We start from the raw sequence: 14,411 nt of genomic DNA on the forward strand, positions 1-14,411 counted from the left end.
GAAACAGAAACCGAAAAAAATGACCCCGAGAAACAAGGAAAAAACAATAATGAAAAAAGACTGAACTGAATAAAAAGGGAACCGAACAGGCGCAATAAAAACGAACAATTAAAAAGCGAAGGCTTGAAACAAAAATGTTCCTTGACTTTTGCCCCTTTTTCGTTTGTTCGATTATTTAAGTCTACCCAGTGTGGACTCATAACTCAATCAAAGTTCGCTCGCAGCGATTTCATTTTACTTTGCACCCTTTTCCCCTTTATTTTCTTCTTCATTTTACAAAAAAAGCAAAAGTACAAACTTTGATATGCAATTGGCAAATTTTACAAATATGGAAACATCGCTTCAATCCGTTTATAATTAAAAAAAAAAATTGGTTTAGGCTAAGATTCCGATTCCGAAAAAAAGACAAAAAAAACTAAACGTATATCGCATAAAGCCTGCCTAACTTTATTTGTTCTGCCCTTATAATTTTTTTTCCTTAAGGCTTATGTTCCCTGTGACGCATACACCATAGGCAGCGCCTAAGATAGAAAACGATTGGAGGCAGCGCCTAAGATAGAAAGTGATTGGAGGCAGCGCCTAAGATAGAAAGTGATTGGAGGCAGCGCCTAAGATAGAAAGTGATTGGAGGGCAACTCACACCCCTTCCACGCCCATCATTTCCCCAAACACATCCAATCAAAATTATTATATAGCCATTTTGGACAACGTAGTTGAAAGGTCCGGAAATTATGTCTTTGAGGATGACACTCCCCAGAGCCCTCAGGGCAAGGGTTGTAAGTTATGCCCTGAGGACATATAATATTCAGATTCGGAGTGATCAGAGGGTGGATACCCCCCCCCCACACACACACACACATACAGCTCGTATTTTCCCGAAATACATCTGAGAGAAATTTTGAGAGGGCTATTTGTTGTCATAGAAACTTCGGAAAAGACTCAATCGATTGGAGCTTGACATAACCTGTGCCTTTTTTTTCAGCCGAAAGTGCCTCGAGGACAACTCACCCTCCTCCAACGCCCACAATTTCCCTAAACACATTTAATAAAAATTTTGAGGCAGCTCCTGCGCTCGAAACGATTAAGTAGATTAGAAACTCCTTCCGAAAGATTAGCACCCCACCCCCAGTCCTTAGGGCATGTATTGTAGGTTGTACCCTTTGGGCATATTAGGTATATATAGAAAGGGTGATCATATAAACTTCGGAGGGGGCTCATTAAATTGGTAATCAGAAGTCCTAGTGCCCTTTTTAAGATTCAGAGTGATCAGAGGGTGGATACTCTCCCCCCCCCCGACACCTAGGTTTTTTTTAACGCATTTGATAGAAATTTTGAGATGGTCATTTGTTGTCGTAGAAACTTCGAAAAAGGCTCAATCAATTTGAAACTGAAAGGGCTATTTTCAATAGTCGAATGTGATTGGAGGACAACTAAACCCCCTCCCATGACCATCATTTTCCCAGACACATCCAATCAAAATTTTGAGATAGCCATTTTGTTCAACGTAATTGAAAGGTTCGAAAGTTATGTCTTTGAGGATGAACCCCCCCCCCCCCCAGAACCCTCGGGGCAAGGGTTCCCGAAAAGCATCTAATAGAAATTTTGAGATGGCTTATTTGTTGTAGTGGAAACTTCGGAAAAGGCTCATTCGATTGAAAATTGAACGGGCTAGTGCCATTTTTAATAGTCAAAAGTGATTGCAGGGCAGCCCCCCTTGCCCATCATTTCCTCAAACATATCCAATCAAAATTTTGAGATAGCCATTTTGTTAAACATAATTGAAAGCTCTGGAAATTACGTTTCTGGGGATGACAACCCCACCAGACCCTTCAGAGCAAGGGTTGTAAGCTATGCTCTGGGGGGAAATAAGGTGTATATAGAAGGCGTGATCGTATAAAGGCTTATTAGATTGGTAATCAAACGTTCTAGTGCCTTGCTTAATATTCAGATTGATCAGAGGGTGGATACCCCCAACCCCACACCTCGTATTTTCCTGCAATAAGTGTGATAGAAATTTTGAGAAGGCCATTTGTTGTCGTAGAAACTTCGAAGAGTTCATTCGATTAGAAATTGAAAGGACTAGTGCCCTTGTTAAGAGTCGAAAGTGATTGGAGGGTAACTAACCCTTCCTCCCACGCCCCCCATTTCCCCAAACAAATCCCATCAAAATTTTGAGATAGCCATTTTGTTCAACGTAATTGAAAGGTCCGGAAATTAAGTCTTTAAGAATGGCAAACCCCCCCAGCCCTCAGGGCAAGGGTTATAAGTTATGCCCTGTGGGCACAAAAGGTGTATATATATATATATATATATATATATATATATATATATATATATATATATATATATATATATATATATATATATATATATATATATATATATATATATATATATATATATATATATATATATATATATATATATATATATATATATAGAAAGAGCGATCGTTTAAAATTCGGAGGTGGCTCATTGGATTGGTAATCAGAAGTTCTAGTGGCCTTTTTAAGATTGAGAGTGATCGGAGGGTGAATACCCCCCCCCTCCCCCCCCATACGCCTCGTACTTTCCTGAAATGCAGCTGATTGAAATTCTGAAATGGCCATTTGTTGTAAAAACTTCAAAAAGAGCTCATTCGATTGAAAATTGAAAGGGTTAGTGCCCTTTTTAATAGTCGAAAGTGCTTGGTGGGCAACTAACCCCTTCCCTGGGGACAAGTTATGCCCTGGGGATATGCCCTCAGGGCAAGGGTTGTAAGTTATGCCCAGGGGGCATATAAGGTTTATATAGAAAGGGTGATCGTAAAAACTTCGGAGATGGGCTCCTAGGATTGGTAATCAGAAGTTATAGTGCCCTTTTTAAGATTGAGAGTGATCGAAGGGTGGATAGCCCCCCTCCACATTCTCGTATTTTCACGATCACGATCGTATTTGCAATGGTTGTAAGTTATACCCTGAGGGCTAATAAGGTTTATATAGAAAGGGTGATCGTATAAACTTCGGAGGGGGCTCGTTGGATTGGTAATCGAAAGTTCTAGTGTCCTTTTCAAAATTGAGAGTGATCGAAGGGTGGATAACCCCCAAATCTCGTATGTTCCCGAAATGTATCTGGTAGAAATTTTGAGATGGCCATTTGTTGTCGCAAAAAATGCGAAAACAGTAAAATTCGATTGGAAATTGAAAGGGCCAGTGCCCTTTTTAATAGTCGAAAGCGATTGGAGGGCAACTAACCACCCTCCCTCGCCCACCATTTCCCCAATTACATCCAATCAAAATTTTGAGATAGCCATTTTGTTCAACGTAATTGGAGGGACCGGTAACTATTTCTTTAAGGATGACAACCCCCCACAGCCCTCAGAGCAAGGTAACGTATGCCCTGGGGGCATATAAGGTACATATAGAAAGGGTGGTGGTATGAACTTCGGAGGGGGCTCGTTGGATTGGTAATCAGAAGTTGTAGTGCCCTTTATAAGATTCAGAATGATCGGAGGGTGGATACCCCCCCCCCACACGCCTAGTACTTTTCTAAAATGTATCTGATAGAAATTCTAAAATGGCTATTTTGTTTATTTAAATCGTACAATAAATAATCGAGTCCAAATCAAAACGAGCAAAAATTAAAATGAGTAGGGCTAAAAACCCCTATGCCTTCTCAAGACCAGAACATAATTTGCCGTTTACTGAAAAGAAAATACATTTAAAATGTTTTCACTTTGTTTTTATTTGTTTAAAATCTTTTTACTAGATATATGAAGGGGGAGGTCCTCCCCCTTGTACTCCAATAACAGCGCGAGTATCTGGTGCCCTTTTTAAGAGCAACAAGAGATTGGAGTGCAGGCAGCCTTTCTCAAGCCCATTCATTTTTCAAACTCATCCAGTCAAAATTTGGGACAGCCATTTTGTTCAGTTATGCTGAACAAGCAACTATGAACATAGCAACAATGCCTTTGGGGAAATTGGGCATGTTAACCCCCCCCCCCCAATTATGTAGTTGGCTCATTATGCTTTCAAACTAAATGTTGCTTTAAAATAAATCAAAAGGCTGTGTTAAATGGTTGCCAATAAAACACCTCAGCAATATATCGAGAACGACTGGGGGTATTAACTTGAAACTTTTGGGGATACTACTATTACTACTTCTGCTCTTACAACTTAAACAAAAATAAAAAGAGTGTAAGTATATCCAGGTTGTCAAAGAGCATAGATATAATCTTTTGGGAATGATATTCAGTTTTATTTTTCAGGTCAACTTCAGAAGCTATAAAATTAAATTAAATAATATCGTATGTGTCAGGATTAAAAATTGTTGAAAAAGTTTATCCAACATACAAATACCAACCCATACTATGGTTTCTTATAGAAGAAACTGAAAAGATACACAATCTTTTTGTTTCTATGAAAAAGACTATGTGAATAAAAAAAACGAACAGAAATTAATTTAAAAAAACTTTTCCCACAAGATAAGTTTTTAAAAGAAAAGTGAAGAGCTCCACTAAGCAAAGAATTAGCAAAAATAAAGCCAAATAATCCCCGATGCGTAAAATTACCACAAATCACTATCAATTTTTTTTGACTTGACTTGACTTTTATTTTCAACTAAAAGTCAACGTTTTGAGTTTCATTAATAAATGAAACTCAAAACAAACAGAAATTACAATATATAGCCGAGTCAAGCTCAAAACGAGCAAAAATTAACATGAGTAGGGTTGATAACCCTATCCCTTATCAAGACCAGAATACAACTTGTGCCTTACTTAATACAAAATACGTTTGAAATGTTTTCACTTTTCTTACTTTCATAAGTGAAAAATTATGAAAACTTTAACGAAGAAATGTCAGTATATGTCAATTCAACTGACAATCCATGGTCATTTGTTTCTTTGTTTTTTTTTTGTTTGTTTTTTCAGTAAAGTGCAAATTGTGTTCTGGCCTTGAGAAGGCATAGGGGTTATCAGCCCTACTCACGTTAATTTTTGCTCATTTTGAGTTTTACTCGGCTATTTATTTTAATTTCTGTTCGTTTTGAGTTTCATTTATTAATTGATAGTAATTTGTTGTAGTTTTACGCTTGGAAGATTATTTGACTTTATTTTTGCTCATTCTTGGCTTAATGGAGCTCTTTACGTTTCTTTGAAAAACTTGTTGTGTGGGAAAAGTTTTTTAGACTAATTTTGAGAAAAGGCTAGAGCTGCTGCATGCACCGAAAGAACAAAATGATTATATGATTAGATTCATCAATTAAAGACCTATTTACTACCAGAGACAGACTTTTTCTAAGAGAATGGTCTAAACTTGCTGAAAAAGTAGAGAATTTGCCAACTGAAATACAATTTTTGTTCCAATCTAAAAAAAAAAATACATCATTAATTCTAAAAATCTAATTCAGTAGACTGGTAAAGATAAATCTCAGCTAGCAGAATCGTAGTCTTATTTTGAAACATTAAAACCGTAAGACTGCAGACAAATAACATACCATAAACTTGCACAGAGAACATAAGCCTTAATACCAAAATAATCTATTCAACAAAAATGACGTAATCAGTAATGACGTCACTTTGTCTCATAAATGGTTTTTTAACGAATTTTTGCAAATTCTTCCTCATTTCGTTTTATTGGTTTTTACATATTTTCACTGCTAAAGCTAAAGGACGTATCTGATACCTTTTTATTAAGAAAAAAAATCAGTTATTGCTAAGGCCATATCCAGAGTGAGTGTTAGGGGGTTTGGACCCTCGCCAAAATGTTTGTCAGGCCCGTAAAAACGCAACAAAAAAGCATAAAAACAAATTTTGATGTACTCTTTAAAGTATTTCCCCCCTCTCGAACACAAATACTGGATACAGTCCTGGTAATTGCGCTACAAAATAATCCTGAAATAGGTACATAACCTGGCCGCATTTGCAGGCGTATACTTACTTCACAGAGGGTAGCAGAAAGTGGCCATGATTTGGTCAAACAAATTTAAGCATCCTTAGCTAAAAGACTACCTGACATAATTTTATGTTCTTTTTGCCAAAAAGTCTCAAAATTTAGGCAACACTACATTGTTTTACAGATTTGATTCCCTATTTCTATTCTCCAAACAGAATTTTAATGTGAAAACCTTTATCCACTCAATATTCGAAATTGAGTTTTTTTTTTTTTGCTTTCTAAAAGTAGCATTGCAAACATAGTAGTAAATTATAATATTTATAAGTTTCCAAAAATATAACCAACAACAAAGACATCAAAATGCTATATTTTTCTGCAAAAGGTTAAGATGGGCTAGGTTCTGTGAATGAGGAAGGACAGATTGCCAAAGATTGTCCTTTCCGACCAACCGTCTAGGGCCAAACGACAATCAGGTCATCCCCGGTTGGGTTGGAAGGATATCGTAAGGAACGATTTAGGGGTAATCGAAACTTCCTGAGGGTGTAAAGAGGGGAGTTTTGAATAGATTGGGATGGAGGAGGAGCGTGCGTAGCTGTGTTGGCATCAGGCGGCTTGGTGCTGCAGTGAGTTGTTAGTAGTAGTAGTGGTTTCAAAATTAATAATTTGTCAGTTACAACGTTTAGCGGTAACAGCGAAGATATGTTTTAATGTTAAAGAAGAAATGGGCTTGTGGAAAAGGAGCCAACAGTTAAAAATACAAAAATTAACACGTTTCCTCTCTTGTGCTAGGTAAGTATTTAACGCTAAGAAAAACTGCGTAGTGAGAAATAAATATCATTTGTAGCTGATTCAGGTGCGGTAACTAGCATTTCGATTAATCTTAATAGTATTTTTTTTTTTTTTTTTTTTTTTTTTTTTTTTTTTCAAATGTATGGGAACTACGAAATTTAGAAAAGTAAAGTAACAACTCTTCGATGATCAATCTGGAAATACTCGTATGTTGAAAGAACAGTACACAAACTATAAATAAAAAAAAGTAAAAACATTCCTTTAGAATGTCAGAATAGGAACCGAACAAAGATCTAGGAGTATATATCCGCAGAGAGAGAAAGAGAGAGAGAAATGGAGAGGCAGAGAGAGACATATGGAGAGAGAAAGAAAAGGCAATGGATGGAGAGGGAGATGCGGTGGGAAGGCGACAAGAAAGGAGCAAGATAGACAAAAATGAAATAAACCAAAATACACAACTAAATTAAGAAAAAAAAGCACAGTAAACGAGACATGAGTTTTTTGACATAATTACAAATTGCCCCCAAAAGCCCCTTCTGGACACGTTCACGTTACCCTAAAGGGATACCTTCAAGGGTCAAAAAAGACAAAGCTTCAGCTGTAATACTGTTGCAATAGTTGCTGTCATTGCAACAAATTTCCGTCTTGTCAGCTAGTCTTGTTTCACACCATTTTAAGTTAAACTCGCTAATGACAGCATTGCCAGGTAGGCACCTAGAATGGCAAATATAATCGAAGATGATGATCAAGCTCTCTTGCTGAAGGATCATGCATGCAACAGCGTACCATAATGCTACCCTGAGCAGGTCAATGTATTCATAAGCAATAAAACGAGTTATGTCATGCTTAAAATTAAACTTAAATCAATAATCATGATCTATACTACATCTAATAAGAATATATTCCAGGGCGTTACGAGGCAAATTAAAATTATAGGGGAAAAAACTGAAATTTCTTTTAGATGAACAAGACTGCTAACAATCTACTTTTTATTTCCAAAATACTAAAATAACAAAAAGGGCGTATGAATTAAATTACTCTCAGTTAATATTAAAGAGTATCCAGTAATTTAAACGATAAGAATTTAGTTTGAATGATGTAAGGAATTTCAGCCAGCTACTTCTTTCTTATACCGGTAAATTTACAAGTTTCCCTTAAAACTATGATCCATTAGTGCTTCGTATCTCAAAACCAAGCACGTACGAATGATCTCTTTTTTTTGGGGAGGGGGGGGGCAGGGGGGTAAATTTATCGAAATAGCATTAGCAAACAGACTAGATAAAATTACTAGAATATTTCACTTTTTTATTGGATAAGCTTTGAGCTCCCTCGGTACTTCCCTGTTCACAAGGCCTTAACTGTATAGGCAACTGTCCAGAACTCTTTTTTTTGGGGGGGGGGAGTGTTGCAATACGAAAGAAACATGCATTGTTAATTTATATTAATTTTGGATTTCAGGGGGGTGGGCCCCAAGTCCCCTCCCCCCTACGCACGTCCCTTATGGCACAAGATTATAGCTTAGTCATTTTTACCTTGTATGAAAAGGTACCAGGTATTAAGTTGATAATTAGAAAATACCCATTTTTACATTTTATGAAAAGGTACCCGGTATTAAGTTGCTAATTAGAAAATAATACAAAAATTACAGTAGGAGATTCCGAATATTATATTCATTCCTTTGATCTTCAAAAGGGAGAAATAGCGACTAAAAAGACCAACCTATCCCCAATTACACCGTGTCTACGAGTCACCAAATAGAATTATGAAAAATCTAAATAATTCTAGACACCGAGTTCTGGACTCTAAAATTCGATGCTTAGCTGTAACTTGTTCCGTTCAAGCAGCGAACTAAACCGGCAGGAAAAAAACGCGAACCGGCTGGATATTGATTTCTGGACAGACACCCATCAAAGATACGTTAATTACGCATGTGAACGCCACGTAAGCACCCTGGAAGTTGAAACGTAAGCGTTGTGTTAAGAATGCAGAAAAGCACGAGCAAATAGTCACAAAACGAGGTCAGTACCGTCTGACTTCAACCAACAAAGTTCACTATCAAACAAGAAAAGATATTGGAGTCATTATTTTTTTTTCCTTGCTTTACGAGATTATTGAAGTATTAAATTTTCGTCCAAACTTTCTTTCAATAAATAAAATTAATATAAACACAAATTCATATTATTAATCTGGTTGTTGATTAATGGATGTTACACATAGTTTTATGGTCATAAGAACTAATTCAGCAAATTAGTACAATTCCAACAAGATATTAAAAGGTAAATATTGACACTTAAATTGAAATATCACAACTACCTAAAGTTCACCAATATTTACTTTAAATCAAGATTTTACTTTTAATTATCTTACTTTTTTACTCTATACTTATTTAATTTATATACATTTCATTTATATATCTATATTTACATTACATTTTACTTTAGATTACTTTAATTTACATCAAAGTTGATCAATTTTTACTAACTAACCCAACATCAATTTTTCTTGATCAATTCATCAATCTCCTTTCTCCTTCTGATGAGATCAGACTTTTCAAATTACGGGGCATAACGGTGCTGAACTCGCATATGACTCCAAACCCTATATTAATGTTAAAAATAGTGCTGATACGTAGCAAATAAAAATAAAACACTGATTTTAAAGTATTCCTAATGGCCCAACACCTAGAAAGGTTCTTTTTGTACCTTCCTCCGGCACCAAGACAGGTGTCAATTCCAAGTTGCAAAAATCACGATCGTGGCAACATTTAATTGCTGATGTATGTCGGTTAGTTTTCCGTACTTGACAACCAATTGGATGTTGAAAAATTCCTCCAATTGACTCGTGTGAAAGACACCTGAACATAAACAGGGCCCTAATTACACTACGTCTCAAAGGGATATAACGTCATCATTCTGTTTAGATCAAAACAAAATTATAAGTTTTTCAATGCTTAAATATAGTTGTTATTATGAGCAAGTGAAAGCATTCCGGACCTTTATACTGTAACTAGTGGCCATAGAAAACTTAAAAAACTGACAGTAGAAAAATAAGATATCTCAGTAAAACCTCAACCGTCACAAATGTAAGTACACAAGCTAAAAAGCCTGTCCGACGACAATCATAAAAGAAAAAAAACATTGAGAATACTAGTCTGTGAGGACTGGAGGAAAAATAATTTCCCCCTTTCTCAAAATTCTAAGACCCCCTCTCTGAAGAAAAAGAAAAAAATTTCTTAGAAGTTTCAACTCGATCCCAAGCAGAGTATGTTTGCGAAACTACGTATATTAAAGTCTGGCACATACGCAAAGGAGGGTGGGGCTCCGGGCCCAGCCCTTTCCCCCCCAAATCTCATGATTTTTTATTTTCCCATAATTTTCTGATACTTCTCACCGAATAAGAGTTTAAGGATTTGGGCTCCTCCCGAAAAAAAAAATTCCTGCGTACGTGCCTGACACTGTATATAAATATAATTCAGTATGATCATTCCCTATCTGAACCATTATACAAAGCCGGACCGAGATGCAAGTACTCGGGAGAACATTTAAACAAGTATAATTCATAGTTACATAAGCGACATTTGATTTTTTCACGGATAGACAAGTCAGATTTCCCTTGAACGCGAAACTTGGCTTCACCTTTGTAGCACTATTTTTTGAGGAATCTAATTTTAAATTAATTTATTCCAATACATACATAAAAATTAGTAATTAGTGGTGCAAAGTTAATGTTAGGTTTCTTAGAAATTACAAGCTGGGCCCGAACTTGAGTTGGTTTCATAGAGATTTAGGAAAAACTTTTGGGAAACTACGTGTTCAGGGTTATAGACACTTGACCACTGATGGCTGATTAAATTTCAGGAGCTTTTTACACGTGCTTAGAATATAGTAGCCAAAAATACTAAGCCGTGATCTTAAAGTTAAATTATTTCTATACAGTGGTGCCTGATTAAAGTCGTCACTTCTGAACTACTAACTAAACGTAATCTCCATAATGAAATCTAGTAGCTCGCCTTTAGGCACAAAAACGAATTCTCTTTTGTGAGTATCTAGAAACCAACTGACTGAATGTCTAGATCCCCTCTCTCCGGGAAAACTAGTTCTACGTACTCTAGAGCATCCCTTCATAGTTTCTATATTAGACATTGGCTGGCTGCATTTCAACGACATTGTTAATTATGTATATTAGATATTTTTATAGTTTCCATTTAAATGCACTGCACTTACCTATTAGGCCTGCAGTCTCAATTGATCATATTTAAGCTCAGTGCCACCGTCCAAAGTAATATCTAAAGGCACCCTTTTTCACCATTATCATCACAAGCTACATTCCATTTGTTTTTTACCTTTGCTAAAAAAAAACTAAAAATTTATTTTTCTATGGGAATGAACGAATTTCTATGTTGTTATTTGTCATATACTGTCAAATTATGTTGTACGGATTTTGCAACTGCTGATGATGGTGAAAATATCGGAAAATTAAGAATTGGAGGAGGAGAAGAAGAAATTGGCCCCTAGATCCCCCCCCCAATATTAAAAAAATAAATCCTTTGAAGGTATTTTCAATTTAAATGCCTTTGTTTGTATTTTCATTGAGAGTATTTATTTCAAAAAATGCCCCTATCCTAGATTCTGAAAATAAGTTTTGCCCTCCCCATCCCCCTACATTTCGTGAATTTAAGCTAACCTTTTTATCTTGTCAGAAACAAACATAATCGCTGTTCTTTTAAACTTTGCAAATGCATCCTTCGTATTCAAGTGGAACCCAAAATAGGTAAGTACCTGTAGATTTTAAATTTGCGCAAAAAAGGACGCCTTACTTATTTATTAATCGGATTCAGGATTCGGCCCGACTCACAAATTATTTTACGCTAAACTGTCTTTCACTGATTTGAGTTGTTGCTCTGAGTTACAATGTTTAGTTTTGTTTATTCGTAGCTACATGTGTGTTCGAAGTTTCCCCAGTTAGAAGTTTCCTTTTTCTTACTCTTCCTACTGTATTTCATAGGTTTATAGTATAAATAAATTATTATTCTACATATATTCTGCAATGTTGTCTCCACTACCCAGTGATCCAAAACCAGGATTACTAAAAACTTGCTTATTTTCACTAAGTAAACCCCGGCTATAGCAATTGAAAAGCCGCTATGTGAGTTTTTTTTTTAATTGGCATTTATAGTCCATAGACAAAGAGAGAAAGAGAGATTATTTTCCCATATTTCCGAGGGGAAAAGCGTGCTTTAATTTCACTGGTTTACGGCTTTAGAGTATTTCTGTATCCCAATACATCGTTACTTGTTTCTGGAGAGACACCTAATTTCCTTTTCAAAAACTTGAATGCTCTAAAAATCTCATGTGAAAAACTTTAAATCAATAGAAGAACCAAAAGTTAAATTCTACCCGATCAGTTCGTCTGTCAGCCTTGAGCTCATTTGATTATCATGGATAAAAAGAAAATGTCTTAAAAAAACAATTAATAATCCTACATATAATAGGCAGCGCGCTAGCGCTGCCTAAGTAAAGAACGAAGTGGGCACAATGTGTTTTTTTTCTCCACCCGGGCACTTCGTATCGAAGGAGTTATCGTAGAAACTTTGAAAAGGGCTCATTCGACTGGAAATTGGAGTAACTAGTGCCCTTTTTAATAGTCGAAAGTGATTGGAGGGAAACTAGCCCCCCCCCACACCCATCATTCCCCCAAACACATCCAATCAAAATTTTGAGACAGCCATTTTATTCAGCGTAGTTGATTTCCAGATAAAATATGTTTTTAAGGAGGAAGCTCCCCCACAACCCTCGGGGCAAGGGCTTTAAGTTATGCCCTGAGGCCATATAAGAACGATGTTGGCACAATGTACTATTTATTATTTTTTTTCCTTTAGAGCAGGGGACTTCATATGGAAGGGGTCGTCGTAGAAACTTCGAAAGGGGCAAATTCGATTGGAAATTGAGAGTTCTAGTGCCCTTTTTAATAGTCAAAAGTGATTGGAGGGCAACTATCCCCCCCCCCCCACGCCCATCAGTCCCCCAAATACTTCCAATCAAAATTTTGAGATAGCCATTTTGTTCAGCGTTGTTGATTTCCAAATAGAAAATATGATTTTGAGGAGGACACTCCCCCACAACCCTCAGGGCAAGGGTTTTAAGTTATGCCCTGGGGGCATACAAGGTTCTTATAGATAGCGTTGTCGTAGAAACTTCAAAACAGGCTCATTTGATTGGAAATTAAAGGGCTAGTCCCCTTTTTAATAGTCGAAAGTGATTGGAGGGCAACTAGCCCCCCCCACGCCCATCATTCCCCAAAACACATCCAATCAAAATTTTGAGATAGCCATTTTGTTCAGCGTAGTTGATTTCCAGATAGAAAATACGTTTTTGAGGAGGACACTCCCCCAGAACCCTCAGGGCAAGGGTTTTAAGTTATGCCCTGAGGGCATATAAGGTTTTTATAGAAGGCATTGTCGTATAAACTTCAAAAAAAGCTCATTCGATTGGAAATTCAAAGGGCTAGTGCCCTCTTTAATAGTCAAAAATGATGGGAGGGCAACTAGCCCCCCTTCCCACGCCAATCATTCCTCCAAACACATCCAATTAAAAAATTTTGAGATAGCCATTTTGTTCAGCGTAGTTGATTTCCAGATAGAAAACATTTTTTTGAGGAGGACACTCCACCACAACCCTCAGGGCAAGGATTATAAGTTATGCCCTGGGGGCATATAAGGTTTTTATTGAAATCTTTGTCGTAGAAACTTGAAAAAGGGCTCATTCTATTTGAAATTCAAAGAGCTAGAACCCTTTTTAATAGTCGAAAGTGATTTGGGGCAACTAACCCCCCTCTCACCCCCACCTTTTCCCCAAACACATCCAATCAAAATTTTTAGATAGCCATTTTATTAAACGTAGTTGAAAGTTTTGGAAATTAGGTTTTTAAGGATGACAACCCCTCCTCCCACAGCCCTTAGGGCAAGGGTTTTAAGCTATGCCCTGGGGGCAGATAAAGTTTTTATTGAAAGCGTTGTCGCAGAAACTTCAAAAGGGCTCATTCAATTGAAAATTGAAAGGGTTAGTGCCTTTTTTAATAGTTGAAACTGATTGGATAGCAACTAACGCCCCTCTCACGCCCTCCATTTTCCAAAACACATACAAAAAAAAGTTTTTAGATATCCATTTTGTTCATCGTAGTTGAAAGTTCTGGAAATTAGGTCTTTTAGGATGATAACCCCCACAGATCCCTCAGTACAATGGTTGTAAGTTATGTTCTGGGGGCATATAAAGTTTTTATTGAAAGCGTTGTCGTAGAAACTTCAAAAGGGCTCATTCAATTGGAAATTGAAAGGGCTAAAAAAAAGGCTTGTGCCTTTTTTAATAGTTGAAAGTGAATGGATAGCGACTAACGCCCCTCTCACGCCCACCATTTTCCAAAACACATCCAATCAAAATTTTGAGATATCTATTTTGTTCACCGTAGTTGAACGTTCTGGAAATTATGTCTTTTAGGATGATAATCCTCTCAGAGCCATTAGTGCAAGGGTTGTAAGTTATGCCCTGGGGGACATATAAGGTTTATATAGAAAGTTGTATAAATCATAGGCAGCGCGATCGCGCTCCCTAAGTAAAGAACGGGGACACTTGAGAACGAGACAAGAAAAAGGGACTAAGTAAAGAGAAGGACCCTCCCCCACAGCCCTCAGGGCAATAGTTTTAAGTTATGCCCTGGGGGGCATATAAGAACGATGTTGGCACAATGTATTAT

The 14,411-nt window shown here is 36.8% G+C and overlaps 1 protein-coding gene across 3 annotated transcripts in view; it reads right to left on the minus strand.

Annotated features, from left to right (window-relative positions):
• The window catches only part of babo (TGF-beta receptor type-1 babo), an 84,180-nt gene that overhangs the window by 37,738 nt on the left and 32,031 nt on the right, over positions 1 to 14,411 (minus strand). The window contains exon 3 of one of the 3 annotated variants that reach the window (XM_089098372.1): positions 7,231 to 7,376. The exons of 1 other annotated variant lie outside the window; for it this stretch is intronic. In XM_089098372.1, coding sequence (XP_088954498.1) covers positions 7,231 to 7,376 — 146 coding nt within the window. Of the gene's footprint in view, positions 1 to 7,230; positions 7,377 to 9,364; positions 9,517 to 14,411 lie in introns of all 3 variants that reach the window. One more of the 3 variants, XM_089098371.1, reaches the window with a different exon arrangement.

The sequence above is a fragment of the Artemia sp. Qi Xiang Cuo genome, chromosome 12 (assembly GCF_049724085.1).
Source record: "Artemia sp. Qi Xiang Cuo chromosome 12, ASM4972408v1, whole genome shotgun sequence".
In the NCBI taxonomy this organism is placed as follows: domain Eukaryota; kingdom Metazoa; phylum Arthropoda; class Branchiopoda; order Anostraca; family Artemiidae; genus Artemia; species Artemia sp. Qi Xiang Cuo.